At 57.9% G+C, this 19,744-nt stretch overlaps 6 protein-coding genes across 6 annotated transcripts; 1 reads left to right on the top strand and 5 right to left on the bottom strand.

The window, feature by feature from the left end:
* Window positions 1-6,847: 6,847 nt before the first annotated feature.
* Window positions 6,848-8,453, bottom strand: IUM83_14156 (WD repeat-containing protein 19; the record flags this gene model as incomplete). The annotated part of the gene is made up of 4 exons (XM_067938881.1): window positions 6,848-7,660; window positions 7,738-7,959; window positions 8,026-8,200; window positions 8,287-8,453. 4 exons carry the CDS (start codon window positions 8,451-8,453, stop codon window positions 6,848-6,850), a joined length of 1,377 nt encoding a protein of 458 aa, XP_067791036.1.
* Window positions 8,454-8,725: 272 nt separating this feature from the next.
* Window positions 8,726-10,489, top strand: IUM83_14155 (cGMP-dependent protein kinase egl-4; the record flags this gene model as incomplete). The annotated part of the gene is made up of 1 exon (XM_067938880.1): window positions 8,726-10,489. The coding sequence occupies one exon, from the start codon at window positions 8,726-8,728 to the stop codon at window positions 10,487-10,489; it is 1,764 nt and encodes a 587-aa protein (XP_067791033.1).
* A 115-nt stretch (window positions 10,490-10,604) lies between these two features.
* Window positions 10,605-11,324, bottom strand: IUM83_14154 (TKL protein kinase; the record flags this gene model as incomplete). The annotated part of the gene is made up of 1 exon (XM_067938879.1): window positions 10,605-11,324. One exon carries the CDS (start codon window positions 11,322-11,324, stop codon window positions 10,605-10,607), a length of 720 nt encoding a protein of 239 aa, XP_067791034.1.
* A 498-nt stretch (window positions 11,325-11,822) lies between these two features.
* IUM83_14153 (acetyl-CoA carboxylase, biotin carboxylase subunit) lies at window positions 11,823-13,869 on the bottom strand (the record flags this gene model as incomplete). Its single annotated transcript, XM_067938878.1, has 2 exons — window positions 11,823-11,865; window positions 11,948-13,869. The coding sequence occupies 2 exons, from the start codon at window positions 13,867-13,869 to the stop codon at window positions 11,823-11,825; spliced, it is 1,965 nt and encodes a 654-aa protein (XP_067791119.1).
* A 2,296-nt stretch (window positions 13,870-16,165) lies between these two features.
* IUM83_14152 (Mannitol dehydrogenase) lies at window positions 16,166-17,236 on the bottom strand (the record flags this gene model as incomplete). Its single annotated transcript, XM_067938877.1, has 1 exon — window positions 16,166-17,236. The coding sequence occupies one exon, from the start codon at window positions 17,234-17,236 to the stop codon at window positions 16,166-16,168; it is 1,071 nt and encodes a 356-aa protein (XP_067791120.1).
* Window positions 17,237-18,199: 963 nt separating this feature from the next.
* Window positions 18,200-19,267, bottom strand: IUM83_14151 (putative mannitol dehydrogenase; the record flags this gene model as incomplete). The annotated part of the gene is made up of 1 exon (XM_067938876.1): window positions 18,200-19,267. The coding sequence occupies one exon, from the start codon at window positions 19,265-19,267 to the stop codon at window positions 18,200-18,202; it is 1,068 nt and encodes a 355-aa protein (XP_067791037.1).
* Window positions 19,268-19,744: the final 477 nt, after the last annotated feature.

Raw genomic sequence — 19,744 nt, 5'->3', positions numbered from 1 at the left:
TGCAGTTCTTGGACGAACGAGGGACGGTAGAGTGCCGACGGGTGCTCTGCAGTCCGTGGCTGCAGCTGGACGAGCAGTTGGGTGGTTAGCTGGGTTTCAGGCGGCGTGAGGTGCCAGCGGGTGGTGGACACAAAGTCCGTCATTAGCCGTGTACGTACTTGACGTGGGATCTGGGGACGGTGAAGCTGCGTGATTGCCGTGTGGCTGGGTTGAACGAACGAACGAACGAACGAACGAACGAACGAACGAGTGTGGAGGTAGTAGCTCACGTGAGGTGGGTGAACTCTCTTTGTATTGATTGAGGTCGGTTCTGGTTGTTAGCCGTGGGCTAGTGACTACGAACTACCTGAGGACTATTGAGTAATCTAGCCTCTTTAATAAATAGGATCCGTTCGTGTATACGAGCGATCCGGCGCAGTAGATCGGTTAGCTGCTGTCGGCCAGTGCGGAGTTGACTTCCAGTCCTGCGGTCGAACGGACGCAGCGGAGCAGTACGATCTGCCCAACTAGCCGGGCAAGATACAAGGCTTGGTACATGGTGGTCATTTTTCTGGGGCTGGAAGTACGACCAAGACAACTCTATTAACTGGCACGACCATGACAACGACGCTGACGAGAATGAAGTCCGGCAAGTCGAAACGGATCCTGAGGCGACTGAAGGACTCCACGAAGGAGGCTGACTCAGGCGAAGACACGCGGAACGACGAACACGACGAAAATGACGAGCACGATGACGACGCCGAACACGACGAAGCTGACAACGAGGGCGAGCGAGACGAAGAGGATGAGGGCGGCAAATCGGTGACGACGGGGCAGCGTGAGGAGCCACTAAACCTTCACGAAGCTGATCCAGAGGAGCCAGCAATGTCGACCACGACGACGAACGTACTGCCGAACGTGGGCGAGCAACAAGCTGAACGCGTCGTGCGAGAGCAGCCGACGCAAGGCATGCTGACGGCGACGATGGACCCGGCGACGATGACGGCGGTCATCCAGCAGCTGACAACGGCGGTGTCGGGATTGCAGGCGGCGGCAGCCACGACGAGCGGCGGATCACGCCAGGCTGATAATTCTTCCAGACACCGACATCGACCGGAGCCACGAGACGACCGAGACATTGGACAAGCTGAGCGACGAGGCCGACGGCACCAGCAGCTTCAGCGATAACGAGGGCCACGGAACCCGGAAGTACGGCAACGAGCGAGCGTACGGCAACGACAGCGGCATCAGCGACGCCCGAGATGACGGCAATGGCGGCAGCCGTCAGAGAGTTGACGGCGACGGTGTCGAATCTGCAGCCAACGGGGACGGATGACAGCAACCCAGGGCGACTATTGGGACGACGTACGGCACGACGACGAGCACATGCACGAGGGTCAGCACCGGAGCCCTCGGACAGCAGCAGCTCTTCGAACGAATCACGTGACGGGGATGCTGGTGGAAGACGTCACCCCATACACCACCGTCATCGTGACAACGACGAAGGGAGCGGCAGCTCGAGCAGCTCGAGCAGCGACGACAGTAGCAGCAGCTCAAGTAGTTCCAGCAGCTCCAGCGAGGAGTTGGGGAGCGACGAACGACGTGAACGGCACCACCGACGACGAGAACGACACGGGAAGCAGCCCGGTCGACGAAGCGTCAAGGACTTGGAGCTGCCGACGTTCTCACCCTCTCCGAGAGTGTCCGTGTCCGCTTGGATCGACAGGGTGGACTTAGCCTTGAGGCGCAGCGAAGTCGGGGCGCGGCAAGTGGTCTGACCACGCCTTGTACTTCATTCTGGGCAATAAATTGATGGACGACGCAGCAAAATGGTGGGTTAACCAAGACCGTCAACTCAAGAAAAGACAAAGAACTTGGACGAACCTGAAGAAGGCATTGTTGCGACGATATGGGCCGAAGTTGGACAAGTCGAACGCGGAGTTGCGCGTGACGATGAGACGTTTGATGCCGGGCGAGACATATGCAGACTTTGCGTCTGGCCTACGCGATATTGTCGGGCGCAACCGAGTGAAGGAGCGCGTGCTGTTGGCACAGTTCCTGCGGTGCCTAGACAAAACGACGAAAACGTTAGTGCAGCAAGATCCGAAGCCGAAGACGTTGGAGGAGGCAGTGGATAAGGCTATTGAGATTGACGACCACATGGACAACGTCACCCATGGGATGGCCAACATCGGGCAGCCGTGGGCAGTAGCGCCCAGTCCTCACCTCATGACTATGACGGGCACGATGGGGCCTTTGAATGTAATCCCTGGTATTAGTGGTACGGGGTTGCCGGCCGAGATCGCAAGCGCGGTGGAGGCGAACAATGGAGAAGCCAGTGGCGTGGCTCTCTTCACCAATCCCCAGGGCGTGTGGAACGAGTGCTCCGGCACGTGGGATCCGCTGCCTGACCACGTGTGGAATGGGAAATTTTGGGCCGAAACGAAGAAACGCGAGGTACGACGCCAGCAGACGCGGACGAATGTGAAGCTTGAAGAACTCGTATCAAGTGGCGAAGAATCAGACGTGAAGCCACAGAAAAAGAAGTTCAAGGCAGCAGTGAAGCAAACTGCCGTGGACACCTAGTGGCGCAACACGGGGCGAACGAGCGATGGAAAGCGGCAGAGCGGTGACGAGAAGGGTCCCAGCGAAACGTGTTTCAAGTGCGGCAAAAGCGGGTACTAATCATCCTTCTGCACGATGCAGCCGAGGTGCTTCGCCTGCAACCAGACTGGGCACTTCGAACGTGAATGCCCAGACACGGAAGCTAAGGCACGTAATGATGGGTATCTCGAGAGACGTGGAAAGAATCCGCAGCCGGTGGCGGAAAACACGCGTCGGGCACAGTAGTGGGGTTACGGCATTCGGAAACGAGCGTGCATCCCCAACGAAGGCTGCATGAGGAGCGTGGTGCGGTTGGATGTGGACAGACGACGGTGACGGCGCAACCACAGCATACCAAGGAACCGCATGGTCGTGTGGTGAATGGGTGCGTTGTCGGCGGTACGAGCGAAGGACGCGAACGGATGGAGTTGGCGATGGACGAGAACGTGAAGGACGACACGGACGAGATGGCGGAGAAGCGCTCCGGCGCTACGGAAACGAAGACGAAGACGGCATGGCTGGCGCGGACGGTGCGGTTCGCAGCCAAACCGACTGTCATCGGCATGGATAAAGTGCTGCAGCATATGACGGCAGACGCCGCTGAACGGGACACTACATGAGCGGCGACCTACGTGGCTACGGTGCGACTGGCACGAGTAGCTGTGCGGTTCGAGAGAGCTGTGCGCGAAGCCGAGTTACGAGGTCATGAGGCAGAGGAAGAACGAATAACTGGAGAAGGCGCGAGCCGACTCCACACTACAGATGATAATGGCGTGCTTCGAGCTGGAGAAGGCGCGCGTGCCGGTGCAACGAACGAGGAGACATGTCGATCGAAACGAAGGCGACCAGCGTGTCGACCTCGATGATGGACGAGAACGGGATGAGTGGAATCGAGACGGCGAGGATGCTCACAGTGTCCGCAGCAGAGGTGCCGGTGGACGAGACCTCGACGGCGCCGAGTGGCGACATCATGACGGGTCCGGCGACGAACGTGGAGATGGAGATGCACCCGGAGTTGTCGATGATCGACACCGAGGAGCTCAACGACAGCACTGAGCAGCGAAGAGCAAGGTGAGATCGAACAAGCTCGCATTGCACGACGCAAAGCTCCCAAGTCTGCGAAACGGCGACGCTTCAGAGCCCTGTAGCTCAAGCAGCGACGAGAAGCACGAACGGTTGAAGCAGAGCGGCGACGAGGAGCCGAAGCACAGCAAGTCCAGCGACAAGCGGACGCTGACGAAGCCTTGGCAGCACTGGAGCAGTTGATGCGGATCAGGGCGCTACGACGGCGTTCATGGCAGTGACTGAGGAAATGGCTGGGCGATCAGGACCTTCGGATGGCCCGCCAACAACTGTGAGAACGACGGCAATGACGGTTGCAACGCAACCGAAGTAGCCGACGACCACGCAGGTGACGCTACTGGATGCTCCGACGGCTGAGACACCGGCGGCTGGACGGAAGAGGAAAACGCGGCGTGCAGTACGGCCAGGCGGCAGCACTGCTGCTCCGGGACCGCTGACACGAGCAGCCAAGCGTCTCCTTGACGCTGAAGAACGACGGAGACTGGAGGCGACGACGGCGCTGAATGCCACGAGCGACCGCGGCAAAAGCCCGAGTGACACAATGGCGACGACTGGTACGAACGACGAGTATTCGGCGTCAACGGCGCCCGAAACGAGAGCGACAGAGGCAACAAAGGCTACACACGTACTCGATGCCCATGGACGAGATAAGCGAGTAGCGCAGCGACGCGTAGCCGACAGAACGAACGTGGGGGTGACTCTGACAGACGAAGATGCAGTCGCCGATGCTGGTACGATTTCGGCAACTGCGCAACGACGGCAACGTCTGCGTGAAGCTGGGGTCGGCGACACACACACCGTACCGCGACATGAAGGTGTTGGTGCTGGTGCACAAGCACCTCGACACCAAGCCGCGGTAGATTGTGATTCGGGCGGTATTGATCCGCCACAGCGGCGACCTACTACTGCAGCAACTACGGCGTCGCGAAAATCGGCGACAACGAGTACGACGAAGAAGCGGGGCACTGGTGATGGTGCCATGAGACTGACGGGCAAGCAACCCTCGAAACCAGCAATACGAGACGACGAACCAGCGGCGGAACAGGGCGGGCCACTACATACTCGAATACGAGTTACAGCCCATTCGCACACGCGGACGACAACACGGAACGGCAGCGGACGATGAGCGACGTTGGGTATCCGTCCGGGAATACGACCACCTATTCCAAGACGGCAGAGTCGTGGAAGACTCTGCAGGTGGAGAAGGCGTGTAATGGGGCACCGGTAGAGCGTGGCCTCGACACGGTGGTCGGCGGAGATGAACGGCGGCGACATGCCGTACAAGTTGGGCGACGAGCCCAGCATGGTCTACGAGAACGGCTGGCACGAGTTAGTGACGGAGGGCCGCTGGACGGCGGAGACGAACAGCGGCGACATGCCGAACGAGTTGGGCGACGAGCCCAGCATGGTCAACGAGAACGGTTGTCATGGGTTCGCGACAGAGAGTCGCTGGATCCAGACGGTGGCGAGCACGGAGGACCGCACGAACGCGATCTTGGCAGCGAGCGGTCGCGCCGAGACGGCGGCGGCCGGAATGGACGGCTGGTAGTGGCTGACGGCGAAGATCTCGGAGCTGAAGGGTCGGCAGCACGAGCTGGCTCAAGAGCTGCGGTGAATGATGGCCGTCCAGTTGAGAATTGGCAGGCGCGGAGGCAAGCGGACCCAGTTGAGAATCTGCTCGCTCGGAGGCAAGCGGGCGCAGTTGAGAATTGGCAGGCGCGGAGGCAAGCGGGCGTGCTTGAGAATTGGCAGGCGCGGGGACAAGCGGGCTCACTTGAGAATCTGCTCGCACGGAGACAAGCGGACGGAGTTGAGAGCTTGTTCGCGCGGAAACGAGTGGCACGTACGACATTGGCGGCTTGCCGACGAGCCGCTAGACGATGAACGAGGGCGACAGCTCTCATTGAACGAGAACGAGGGACGGTGGAGTGCCGACAGGTACTCTGTAGTCATTGGGCGAACGAGGGACGGTAGAGTGCCGCCGGGTGCTCTGCGGTCCATTTGGCGAACGAGGGACGGTAGAGTGCCGACGGGTACTCTGCGGTTCATCGGCAAACGAGGGACGGTGGAGTGCCGGCGGGTGCTCTGCGGTTCTTGGACGAACGAGGGGCGGTAGAGTGCCGACGGGTGCTCTGCAGTCCGTGGCTGCAGCTGGACGAGCAGTTGAGTGGTTAGCTGGGTTTCAGGTGGTGTGAGGTGCCAGCGGGTGGTGGACACAAAGTCCATCATTAACCGTGTACGTACTTGACGTGGGATCTGGGGACGGTGAAGCTGCGTGATTGTCAGTGTGGCTGTGGTTGAACGAACGAACGAACGAACGAACGAACGAACGAACGAACGAGTGTGGAGGTAGTAGCTCACGTGAGGTGGGTGAACTCTCTTTGTATTGATTGAGGTCGGTTCTGGTTGTTAGCCGTGGGCTAGTGACTACGAACTACCTGAGGACTATTGAGTAATCTAGCCTCTTTAATAAATAGGATCCGTTCGTGTATACGAGCGATCCGGCGCAGTAGATCGGTTAGCTGCTGTCGGCCAGTGCGGAGTTGACTTCCAGTCCTGCGGTCGAACGGACGCAGCGGAGCAGTACGATCTGCCCAACTAGCCGGGCAAGATACAAGGCTTGTTACAAATACAATCACGAACTGCATCCACACGACTTGATTTTGGCCCTTCGTCCTGGACCGGGCGTTAAGTTCTTGTAAGTCGTGCTTTTATACTGCGCCTCCGAAATTTTCTTTTTCATTCAACAGATAAATAATCCGCGGGACATATAAAAATACCAGTGGTGTCATTTAAGAAATGGGAGCACTACAGGTTGATTCAGAGTGTGGAAGAGCAATCGGCGAGATTACAGCAAGTCCGGCTAGTGGCGATTTAAGTGCTGCTGTAACTGCGTTGCCTTTGATGCGGCGCAAGATGGAGCAGGCTGGACAGAACTTGGGTGGGTAGGATGATCGGTTGCTTGGTTCACTTGTCCTGAGTGAGTTTTGGAAACTGCGTGGACTGATAAACACTACTTTTCATTGCAATGGGCAGATAGGTATCCATTCGTGGAACAGTACTACGGCAGTAGTAGCACGCAGGCAGATGCAACAACACACTGCAAGCATCTCACGGAGCGATGCAAAGCAGATACGGAGCAGAGTAATTCCGGTGGGTTTATACTGTAGTATTACTCAACTCACAAACCTTCGACGAAGCCGGTCATAGCGCGAATGACATCCATGCACGACACCTGGAATTGCACGCTGATCACAAGTAGCACGGCGATGACCATGAAGCCCATGGTGAACAGCATAGTCCAAGGTGCAATGGGCTTCAGGACAGCGGCAAAAGGGGAGTCGAGGTCGAACAATGAGGACCGCAGTGCAGAGCTGAGGATCATAAAGTTGTGCAAGCAGCCGTTGTGCGAACTTACACTCAAAATGCGACCGTCGGGTGTCCATTGCAGATCCTCAAAGCACAGTGAGGGTGCTTGCATAGACCCACTGCCCGAGCTGCTAGGTCCCGAAAGGTCTGCGAGCATCGACGATGACGACGTTGGTGGAGTTCCGCCAGTACCGGAGGTAGTAGTGGTAGAACCAGCGGATGTTGTCGAAGCTGGAGCTGTAGGCTCGCTGTCCAGATATTCTACTGCAATCTCCTTCCAGTCGCTCATGCGCACCACTTTGATGCAGTTGTCTCCGCATGTCGCCACAGTACCGTTCGCTTCGTTGTACACGATCTCGCGCAGCGAGTGTTCGTGGAACTTTGCACAGTATTGCTCCTGGCCGATCTCGTTCAGGTGCGTGGAAATGATCACAACGTAACCCGATGAAAAGCCTGCAATGATGTAGCCGTTGCCAAACCACTGGTACGACACAATGTTGCCGTACCGCGCTTGAAAAGCCAGCTCCAGTGCGTTTTCCCTCTCGTTCAGATCGTACAGCAAAATAGTTTTCCCGCCCATATTCACCGACAGGATGGCATCTTTATCCTCCGTCTTGCCTCCAAACTGAACAATTCAGAACAATCCAGCCAGACCTTATTAGAACTCAACCTCAAATTCGAAAAAAATGCACTCGCACGTACCGTGACGCTCTGCGGAGAAGCCTTGATCTTGACCTGGTCAAAAGTGCGTCCCGACGGTAAGCAGATAGTAATCTGCCTATCTTCCGATCCAAAGGCGAACTTGTCTTCCAAGTTCCAGTCTCCACATAAAATCCGGCGCTTGTGCTTGCTGGCAACTTGGGTCTTGGTACCGGTGGCGTGGTCATAAATATACACTTGACCCCGATTGGTGCCAATGGCCAGCTTCACACACACAAAAATATAGACAGTTAGTTACCATCTTCTAAGTGTAATAAAAAATTACAGTACCAGCAGTGAGTGGGGGGACTTGGACCATTTGATGAAGCTCACATCCTTGCAGGGCAAGTCCACCAGTTGGTGCTGCTGGATCTTCTTGGGCTCCCACAGTACCAGCGACGCCGAATTGGCCTGCACAATGGCCAGAATATCTCCGTTTTCACTCCATTCCAGCAGCGTACACATACTAAAAATATAATAATAAATAAATTAATAACCAGTTTCAAGTATTATTTTACCGGTCACATCGGTAATGAAAAATATCTTCTTCACCTCGGCGAGGGCGGCACGATCTGGTCCACGAGCTTCCCGCGCCGGCCGAAGATGTGCGCGACGCGAGACGTGCCCGAGGACGCCACGTAGTCGCCGTGTGGGTCCCACGCGTACTTGACGGGCCCCACGCCGTGGTGGCGCGAGTCGACCGAGAAGATCATCAGCATGGCTGCCGCGGTTATTTATTTTAGTAAGTTATGCTGGCTTCTTATTATGTCACTAAAGCTCACAGTGGTACCTCGTGAAAGTGACTAGATGATGCGTCGACCAATAGGATGCGAGCAAGTACGTCAGCAAGGAGATACCTTCGAGGACGAGGTGGAGCGTATCAAATATAGGCGACCAGACTGCTGGACTGCACCAAGACGTGGGTTTAACACTGGGAGTTATGCGCACTAGCTGATAGATTGTTGAACCGTTGCGGAAGCTGACTCAAAGGATGGCACCACCTCAGGCGAACCAGCATGTGACGCCGAGAGGCCCCATCACGCAGTCGACAAATCCCATCTATGTCTACACCAAGTTCGTGGTGGCGTCGGCGCGCGCGACGTCGGCGATCGCGGCAGCGATGATGGCTACCAGCAACTCGTCGGGGGTTAACGAACTCAAGGCGTTGCACAATTCCGCCAACGCACTCAGTTCTCCTCGCGAACGCAGCGGCCGTAACAGCCCTCGGGAAGTGACTCACGCGTACACCAGTCTAGTGGACATTGTGCGGCCTCGTACGGTCCCGGTACTTTCTCCTAGACAAGCGGTGGCTGCTGCGTCTCCTCGTGGGAGTGCTGTGAGGCGAGAGAGCAAGCTCCCAGTGGTTCGAAAGCAGTCCGAGAGCAGCAGCAGCAGCAGCAACACCGGTAGAGACCAGGAAAATCAACAAGAAAGACCGCGGACGTCCTCTTCTACGGCCATATCAGCGCCACCTTTGACTGGAGATCGTGAAGTGTTCCCGTCGTGGATCCGCGAACGCAAGGACTTCCAGGTGTTCTTTCCTCGATTTTCGGAACACGTAGTCACGGATGAAGAGATCCTGCAGCAAGGAGTTCCCAAGGAACCAAGCGAGCGCAACATTGTCGAGTTACAGTGCATTGCGCGGTGGATCATGAAAATTCCGTCGATGTCAACGTTCTTGGATTTGAATCAGGCCACGGAGATCGCCAAACTGGCAAAGTATCGTGCTTTTCGACCACACGAGTACGTTTTTCGCAAAGGTGACGTCGGCGATGCCTGTTACCTGGTATTAAGTGGAGAGGTTTATATTTTGATCGACGGCGAAAAAGTGGCGTCGGTCACTAAGAACGCTGCTTTTGGTGATATCGCGCTCCAGCTTGAGAACGCCACTCGCGGAGCTGACGTGCAGGCTGCTACCCCGTCACCTGCAGGAAATGTTGTTACACTTTCACCTGGCACCTTGACGCCTAGTTCATCGCAGCAACCGATAGGGTGTGAGGTACTTATGATCATGGCCGAGGACTACCACAAAACTTTAGCGAGGTGCCAAACTCGAAGGCGCAAGCACCTTGTGAACTGGCTGCACACGGAGGTGACGCTGTTTCGTGATTGCGTGGAGAGCAAACTCCACTTCTTCGAGCTTGTATCGATCGACGTACCTTTAAAAAGGGGAGAAGTCCTCTACACTCAAGGCGAGTCTGTTGGCGCCTTCTACGTTGTGCGCTCTGGTCGTGTGAGACTCGAGGTTGACATTCAATACGAGCGTCGGCATCGGTGGCCGTGTGGTAAGCACTCATGGAAGCAGCAGGTACACGCAGTGCGTTCGCGTGTGCCATTTCACACCGAGGACAGCGCTGGTTTTTTCGGTTTTGAGATGTTCATCGAGGGTCAACAAACGCGCGCGTACACAGTAGTAGCGGACTCACCTACTGTCGAGCTGATCGCACTAAATCGCGTCGACTGCTTCTCGCCCTACTTCTCTTTCACTCCGCGAGCATTGGATCGAATACACGACAAGAACGACAAATATCGGGATATGGCTCAGCGGAAGGTGCAACAGCAGCTTCGAGCATTTCAGCGATCCCAGACGGCAGCAGCTCACAAAAACATCCCTGAAACCCACCCACCGGTCGTCGTCCAGCGCAAGTTTCCTCACTCACATGAAACCCCTGAATTTCAGTTCCCGTGTCTTCGCCCCGCAAAGTGGAAAGCTGATAACGAGGTTGTGTCTGCACTTCAACAAGCCTGTCAGTGATGCTACATGTACTTCACACAACCAAGAAATGAACCAATGTTCGTTGCTATTCGCCAAGTCTCTTTTTCTTTCTCAGTCCAACGCCGTTTCTAAACTTCAGGAGAAAAAAAGTGAATCAACTCACTACAGAGACGGCCATCGCCAGTGTCACCGTGATTGTTGCTGTCAGCAGGATCGAATCACCAAAAGAGCGTGGGGCCGACTGTGAAGTCGTCGTAGAAATGGTTTTGTCTGAGCCAGCTTTGTCAGAGCCAGCTTTGTCGGTGACAGCAGTCGATGCTGTCGCAGTTGTGGTGGCATTGCTCGAGTAGAACTTGAGCGCTCCATCTTCGCATGAGTGGCTGGAGATAGATGCTTCAGAGACTTGAGAGGTCTTCATGGCCGTGCCGCTGCAGCTCTCTCCGCGGTACGTTTCAAAGCTTGCGGATCCAGCGGCGTTCAATACGACCTTCATGCTGGAGACGCCGTTGTCGGTGGCCAGACAACTTCCGTCGGCCAGGAACGCTGCACCTGAAAGCAATTTCCCGCACTTCCCGCCCGACTCGTAAATCTCCATGACCACGTAGGGTTTGATTCCGTAGGCAGACTCTGACAACACATCGTACTCATCCGAAGCACAGGCTCGATCCCAGTACAAATCTTCGCCGTCGATGTTGACACTCGAGCACGTCGTGATGGCAGAGCACGACGGAGGTGGCGATTCCTGGAACGCGATGATGGTCGGCGCGGACTTGCAACTCGAATCTGTGTGCAGCTTGTAGACCGCAGTCTCGCCATCCACGCAGCCTGCGAATAGAAGCAAGGTGGCAAACGAAGCCCAGGCAACTCGATGCATATCTGTCCTGAAGGCGGCTAGATGCGGAGTCGCCCGACGGATACGGCGACTCAACGAGGGGTCACAGCTAGCTAAAAGATCGGCGACCGCGGGTGGTTAAGGTCTAATTCATCGCACTCAGTTTTCGTGTTGATGACATACAAACGGTGTTTTGTCTTCTTGACTGCGCTTTATCGGTGGGTGCTTCAGTAGTGCACGCAATGTTCAGCTATCTGCTAGAGAGTTCTGTCAAATGCGCTTATTCGTACTCGAGGATGATCTCGTCCACCTTGAGCGAATCACCAGCAGCGCGCGCAATGCTCTTGATTACACCTCTCTTCTCGGAGCGTAGCACGTTCTGCATCTTCATGGCCTCCACGACGGCCAGCTCCTGACCGAGCTCCACGTGCTCGCCGACCTCCACAGCCACCGAAACGAGCATACCGGGCATCGGGCAGAGCAACAAGTTGGACGTGTCAACTTCGGGCTTGGGTTGCATGTGCTTGCCGCAGGCCGCCTCTAACTCGTTGCGCACGACCACATCATGTACGGCGCCATGGAACTGGAGCTTGAATCCCTCGGGCAGTGTCTGCAGCATCTGGGACGCGATAGGTGTGTTTGCCGCTCCACTCTGCTTCGAGTACGATGCCTTGAACAGCGGGCTGTTGATCGACCAGTCTACATCGCCGACAACGTGCCACTTGTTTTCCACCAAGGCTAGCGTCACCGTTTCCGTACGGCGTCGCTTGTTTTCCACCTCGATCTCCACGACAACAACCGGTTCGGATGCTCCGAACGGGCCATCAACGCTAACCGACAGCTGGGCACCCACATTCTTAAGGTCGTTGCGCTCCGCAAGCGCAATCAAGTCCTGAGGCGATAGACCGGGGGCAATAGCACGCAACCGAGGGACAACACCAGCCTGGTCAGAGACAAACTCCAATTCATCTGGGTTGAGAGAGTCGAAGGAAGCAACACCCGCCGCAGACGAGGACTGAATACGTCCCGACGTCTGGCTGCTCGCAATGGTCTTCTTCAGGTGCATGATCGCACCGACAACGCGGAGGTCCTCAATCTCTGGCGGCGTCAACTTCACGCCCTCAAAGCCCTCGGGGTACTCCTCCTCAATGAACTTGGTGGTGATCTTGCCGCTCACGAAACGAGGGTGGCGGTAAACGTCCTGCAGGAACGAAACATTGTTGCCAGGGCCGCGAATTACGTAGTTGTCGAGCGCCGTCTTCATGCGATCCAAGCACTCGGAGCGGTCCTTGCCGTACGTGATGAGCTTGGAGATCATCGGGTCGTAGAACATGGAGATGTCGCTGCCTTCGGTCACGCCCGAGTCTACGCGCACGCCGGGGAGCTGCACAGGCTCCTCGTACTGGAGCAGGCGGCCGATCGACGGCAAGAAGCCGCGCAGCGGGTCTTCCGCGTACACGCGGCTCTCCATGGCCCAGCCGTGGATCTTCACGGGGCCGTCCAGCAGCTCCTTGGGCAGCTTGTGGCCCGCCGCCACGCGGATCATCTGCTCCACGAGGTCGACGTGCGAGATGAGCTCCGTGACGGGGTGCTCGACCTGCAGGCGCGTGTTCATCTCGAGGAAGTAGAAGTTCTTGTGCTTGTCGCACAGGAACTCGACCGTGCCGGCGCTCACGTAGCCCACCTTGCGGGCCAGCATGGCGGCCTGCTGGCCCATGGCCAGCCTCGTCTCGGGGTCCAGCAGCACGCTGGGGGCCTCCTCGATGACCTTCTGGTTGCGGCGCTGGATGGAGCACTCGCGCTCGGGCAGGGCCACGACGTTGCCGTGCGCGTCGGCGATGAGCTGGATCTCGATGTGGCGCGGGTCCTCGATGAACTTCTCCAGGAACATGCGGTCGTCGCCGAAGCTGCTGGCCGCCTCCTCCTTCGAGAGCCTGTAGCCCAGGCGCACCTCGTCGTCGTCGTAGGCCACGCGCATGCCCTTGCCGCCGCCGCCGGCGCTGGCCTTGATCATCACGGGGTAGCCGATCTCGCGGGCCACGTCCACGGCCTCGTCGGCCGACGCGATCTCGCCCAGGAAGCCCGGGATCGTGTTGACGCCCGCGTCCATGGCCAGCTGCTTGGACTCGATCTTGTCGCCCATGGCCTGGATGGCCGCGTGGCCCGGGCCGATGAAGGCCACGCCCATGGCCTCCAGCGCCTCGCAGAAGTCCTTGTTCTCCGACAGGAAGCCGTAGCCCGGGTGCACGGCCTGCGCGCCCGTGGCCCGCACGGCCTCCACGATCTTGGGGATGCTCAGGTAGCTCTGCGCCGAGGCCGCGGGCCCCACGCACACGGCCTCGTCGGCCATGCGCACGGCCACCGAGTTCACGTCGGGCTCCGAGTACACGGCCACCGTCTTGATGCCCAGCTTCCGGCACGTGCGCATGACGCGCACGGCGATCTCGCCGCGGTTGGCCACCAGGATCTTGTCGAAGAGCTTCTCGCGGCCGGGCGCGGCCTGCTGCAGGCGACGCACGGCCGCGCCGCTGGCGGCGGGGGAGGCGCGGGCCAGGAGCTGGCGGCGCAGCAGGCGGGCGGACAGCATCGCGGGCGGCGTCGGAGGTTGAAGCGCGCGGATTGCGGAATGCTCTCGGCCGGCGGGTGGGACCGGTATAGTGGACGCAAGTGAAGCGGCCGCACCCGATTAGTGGCCCCTGCGGTTGAAGTTGGAGGTGCTGCTGCAACTTGGACGATGTGCGGCACCGACGCGCAAGGTCGTCATCGTCTCGGCGGCATGGCCAGGTAGTTGGGGGCGTGCAGGACAGAGAGAGACAGCGAGCAGACTTTGCGGCGTTGGTTTCCGCGAGCTTGCGCGTCACTCGGAAGCTGCAATTGTACTGTACGGGAGTGGGGGAGTCGACGCATTTCTCCTGCCACGAGGGCTCATGGACTCGATGGTGGAGCGGCCCGCTTGTGCTTGGTGATGATGCTAGGCTAGGCTGCTGTGCATTGGCGATGGGCGTTTAACAGCGCCGGATATCTCGGTCTGCCCACCATCCAACATGCTCTGATACCCACCTTGCAGCAATTTTGCTTTTGATTTGTTGCGGTTTAGACGATTAACTACCCCGACACAGCAAGATGCAGCACACGTAGCTGTTGTGGCGGACTGCTGGAAACGAAGCAGCGTGCTAGTTTACTTGAGTTTGCTGGTGAGGCTGGTTACTGCGTATTTCGCTGCGACATCAACTTTTGGAGCATCTGGGTTTGAACCAGCCTCTGGTTTGACTCGTAAGGATCATCACTAATAACGAGTATCAATACGTGGGGTTTCTGGAAACAGAAGATTCGATGGGAGTTCTTGCACAACAGACCCACCATGGCGACGCAGCAGCTCGCGCAACGTCCAGTATGGCGTGAGATCCGGGAGGTGAATCGCGAGTTCGAGCTCTTTTTGCCAGGTTCGACTACAACCTGCGGGTTCTTCTGCATCATCTCAGCAGCTACTGCACTCGCCTCGACTGCGTTGTGATGCAATTTGAAGTGCTCGATGAGTTCACGATAACATTCCACGCTTTTGTTTCCCATTTCGGCAGCATGCTTCTTCAGCACCCTCCGCGCTTTCCTGCTGGAACCGTTGCGAATATTGGTCAGCGCCACCATCTTGCACGTAAATGGACCCCACCCAACTTTATGACGCCTCATCTCATCGGCGAGTGCGAGTAGAGCGTCAAATTGATGCGTTTGCAGTAGGGCCTCCAGCGCTGCCATGCACGCGGGATTGGTCCATTTCGCCGACGATATTCTTGAAGACGATTCGGTACTACTAGTAGACCAAGAACTTTACACCAGAATCCTGATTGCAGCAGCGATGAAAACAACAGGGCACGGACTTGTGGCCAAGCTTTAGTGTACAAGGAGACGAAAAATTCTAAAACCAATCGTTTCGGATTATTGCGATGCAATGATAAAAAGCTGCGCTCTTGAGAAGGAATGGGATCTGGTACTAGATCTTCTGGCTATGATGAAAGGCGAAGGCGTGATACCAGCGATTCACACTTTTCAGCTTGTGCTGGCCGGCTGTGCTGCGAACAACTCCTGGAACATAATAGTCGAAGTGTACAATGGAATGCCGAAGCTCAAAAGCATTGGTATCAGTGTTGATGGCTCACTCTCGTTCGGAAAGTGAAGAGCTGCAGCAGCGCACCCTTGCGATCTGCAACAAATACAAGGAAGCGTACAAGGCGCGGGACACCAAATTTCCCTATGAAGACGCAATGGTGCCATTACTGGTATCGCGACAGTTTGCCAGTGTGATTGCTCTCGCCGACGAAGTGAAGGACAACTATTTCGATTGGTCCCCGACGATGTGTCGGCGTGCTGCTGTAGCTCACATGTGCTCTGGGTCCATGGATCGAGCGATACAACTATTACAAGACCACTGCGTGGAATTCATGCTCGAAGATTATGCGTTAGCGCTGAACTCGCTTTGTCGCGACAAGTGCTGGGAAGATGCGGTTAAAATATACGAGGCTATGCCTGAAAGTCTACAGTCTCAGTTGGGTGGCGAGACACTCTGCTCGGTGATCAAGGCGCATGCTCATTACGGGAGCGAAGACCGTGGACTAGAGATACTTGATACCCACGCAACCACAGCCAGCACCTCGTATCTGTCAACCACCGCGAACAGAAATTCCCGATGCAGTTAGTGGCAAGGCAGTCGATGTCTGCCGAGAACAGTATCAGCAAGCGAGGTTCCTGGCTTTAGCGACACTAGCAGATGGTTGTCAACTACTGTAGACAGGTCAGTGCAACGCGGGTACTCTGCTTGTTTGTTTGGATGCTTTCAAGTGTTGTTGTACATTTCGTTTGAGGCTAATTAATAGCTGCCACCCGCTCGCTTAGTTCTCGAGCACGACGCGGTAGCGCACCGTGCCGTTGCGCACCATCTGGATGCCCTCGTTCACCTTGGCCATCGGCAGCTTCTGGATCACGGGGCGCACGTTCTTCTTGGACGCCACCTCCAGCATGTCCTTGATGTCCTGGATGCTGCCGATGGCGCTGCCCTTGAAGTTGGCGCCCTTGCCCACCAGCGGGTACGGCTTGAACTTGATCTCGTCGTTCGGCAGCCCTACCATGATGACCGTGCCGTGCACGGCCAGGAAACTCAGGAACAGCGTGTACGGCATGTTGTTGGCGTCAGCCGTGATGAGCAGGATGTCCACTGAGTTGGCTGCGTCCGCCGCCTGCTTCTCGTCTGTGTACACGACGAACTCGTCGGCTCCGAGACGGCGGATCTCCTGCTCCTTGTTGGCCGAGCGTGAGAAGGCCACCACGGCGGCGGCGCCCATGGCCTTGGCGAACTGAATGCCCAGGTGGCCGAGGCCGCCGATGCCGACGATACCGACGCGGTCGCCGGGCTTGATGCCCACCTCCTTGAATGGCGTGAATACCGTGGTGCCGGCGCACAGCAGCGGTGCCGCCACGTCCGACGGGATGTTGTCCGGGATCTTGAAGGCGTACTCGTGCGTGACGCGGATGTAGTCGGCGTAGCCGCCGTAGGTGATGGCTCCGTCCGTTTTGGTGTACTTAGAGTTGTACGTGCCGACGCGGTGGCGGCAGTAGGCGTCCGTGCCGTTGGCGCACTCCTTGCACGGGTCCTCGGGGAACTTGTTGAGGCAGGCCCAGACCTGCGCGCCAACGCCCACGCGGTCGCCCACCTTGAGGTCCTTGACCTGCTCGCCGGCCAGCGTCACCTCGCCCACGATCTCGTGGCCCACCACGCACGGGTACATGGTTTGGCTCCAGCCGCTGTCCATGGTGTGCAGGTCGGAGCCGCAGATGCCGCAGTGCGAGATCTTGATCTCCACGTCCTCGGGGCCCAGCGGGCGCGACTGGTACTCCCAGGGCTTGGCGTCCTCGCCCTTGGCGAACGTGGCGTACGCGTGGATGGTCCTCGGGGCGGTCGACATGGCGTTCGGTTTGACTTGGTGTGCTGGCGGTTGGTGGTCGACTTGTCTGCTGTCGATCAAAATCGGAAATGAGCTTGGTGTGGCCACAGCAGCATCGAGCAAGCCTGGTGTGTTTTGGTGCCGCAGCCTGCGGCCAGCAGGGCACGTGCGTGGCTGGGCTCACCGTCGCATAGCGGCGGGCGATCGATCCGCCTTTGGGTTTGGTTGTCATGGTTGCAGTGTGTCATCAACGCCCCGTCGCTCGTCCGCTTCAGCTTGAGTAACCACACCGGTTTACACGAGGACGCGGCATACAAAGACCACGTGCCGGCGCTTTGGGACACCCTTCGCCGGACGCATCGCAGGTAAACTTCCCGGTGGTTGACGCGCCCACGCCGGACGAGAGACGCGGCGCGAACGGCGACGAACTCGGATCAGGATCACGCATGCCGCATGTTTACACTCGAGCCGAAAATGGTGGCAGCGTGCCACCCCATCTCGACGCTGCTGTAAGGTTGAACGCCAGCCAGCGGCGACACCGCCCGGCGGTGTGTCCCAGTGCTGGCGATCTGAGCTCGACGCTTAGCCGACCCGGCGGGCCGATGCCTGCCAGGAGCGCTGCACACGGCTGGCTCGCCGCTTCGATACTTCAGTACTTGTATCGTCATTGGCAATGGGCCAACTCTCCTGATAGCCCAGCAATCAAGGCCGCCTTTGCCTTGAAGGCGGAGGATCGACACGGTTGCACACGCAGGTATCCGCGCTATGTTGCACGCGACGCGCGGACGGTGATAGCAGTGCTTTCGCGTCTTGACCAGCGACCTTGTCAAGTTGATTTGGTCGGTGGCCTCATTTGCTCCGAGCTAATCAATGTTCAAGGTAGAATGGCTGGCTACATGCATTTGTATTTGTTGCGGTGAGAGCGCGTTACGGACTGCAACCCTCCCTATCTAAGCTTACAGTAGTCGTGTGCGAGCGCGACGCCTAGTTCTCGAGCACCACGCGGTAGCGCACCGTGCCATTGCGCACCATGTCGATGCCCTCGTTCACCTTGGCCATCGGCAGCTTCTGGATGACGGGGCGCACGTTCTTCTTGGACGCCACCTCCAGCGTGTCCTTGATGTCCTGGATGCTGCCGACGTTGCTGCCCACGAACTTGGCGCCCTTGCCCACGACGTGGAACGCGTTGAACTTGATGTCGTCGTTTGGCAGACCCACCATGATGCACGTGCCGCGCACGGCCAGGAAGGTCAGGAACGTGCTGTACGGCATGTTGTTGGCGTCAGCCGTGATGAGCAGGATGTCCACCGATCCGGCGGCCTCCTTGGCCTGCTTCTCGTCCGTGTACACGACGAACTCGTCGGCGCCCAGGCCGCGCACCTCCGCCTCCTTGTTGTTGGAGCGCGAGAAGGCCGTCACGGAGGCGGCGCCCATGGCCTTGGCGAACTGGATGCCCAGGTGGCCCAGGCCGCCGATGCCGACGATGCCGACGCGGTCGCCCTCCTTGATGCCGGCCTCCTTGAACGGCGTGAACACCGTCGTGCCGGCGCACATCAGAGGCGCGGCGACGTCCGACGGAATGTTGTCTGGGATCTTGATCGCGAACTCGTGGGGCACGCGCACGTAGTCGGCGTAGCCGCCGTAGGTGATGGCGCCGTCGCTTTTGTACTTGTCGCTGTACGTCCACACGCGGTGCGGGCAGTACGCGTCGTCGCCGCTGGCGCACACGGAGCACGGCGCCTTCGGGTCCTTGTTCAGGCACGCCGACACGAGCGCGCCGACGCCCACGCGGTCACCGACCTGCAGGCCCTTGACGTCGGGGCCCGCCTGGGTGACCTCACCGACGATCTCGTGGCCCACCACGCACGGGTACATGGTCTGGCCCCAGCCGCTGTCGATTGTGTGCAGGTCGGAGCCGCAGATGCCGCAGTGCGAGATCTTGATCTCCACGTCCTCGGCGCCGAGCGCGCGCGACTGGTACTTCCAGGGCTTGATCTCCTCTCCCTTGCCAAAGGAGGCGTAGGCGTGGACGGTTCTCGGGGCGGAGGACATCTTAGTCGGAGTCTGGTGGTGGGTGTTGTTGCTGCTTGGACTTGCTGGCTGGAGAGCAAATTGCGGAATGGCTGGAGATCCCCCATCGACTGAAATCGGAGCTGAAGTAAGTTTGTTGGTCGGGTTGGTGGGAAATCATGGATATGCTGTTGGGCTGTTGATGTAGTCCGTGCTTGGTGACGCCAACAGCGGTTTGCACACCGATAGTGCCGGCGTCAAACAATCTTCGGGCGTTGCGTGAGCTGCTTGTGTTTACAAATGCGTCGATCCGGTGATCTTGTGGTGAGTCTCATTTCAGCAGCTGGACATTAGCGGCGACCGCATGTCACAACCGTAAAATGGCGAAATTTCTTGGGTGGACCAACGCTGCAGGAGACCCTGGTAGGAACACGTCCATCAACCTAACATTTCTCACTGCAACGCTCCACCGCCTAACCTCCCGTCCACATTACGCTCAACGGCATTCCCAGCTGGATC

The sequence above is a fragment of the Phytophthora cinnamomi genome (genome assembly GCF_018691715.1).
Source record: "Phytophthora cinnamomi strain GKB4 chromosome Unknown Contig42, whole genome shotgun sequence".
Classification (NCBI taxonomy): domain Eukaryota; phylum Oomycota; class Peronosporomycetes; order Peronosporales; family Peronosporaceae; genus Phytophthora; species Phytophthora cinnamomi.
The sequence above is the reverse complement of the archived record's forward strand: the minus strand, read 5'-3'. Positions and strand labels throughout refer to the sequence as shown.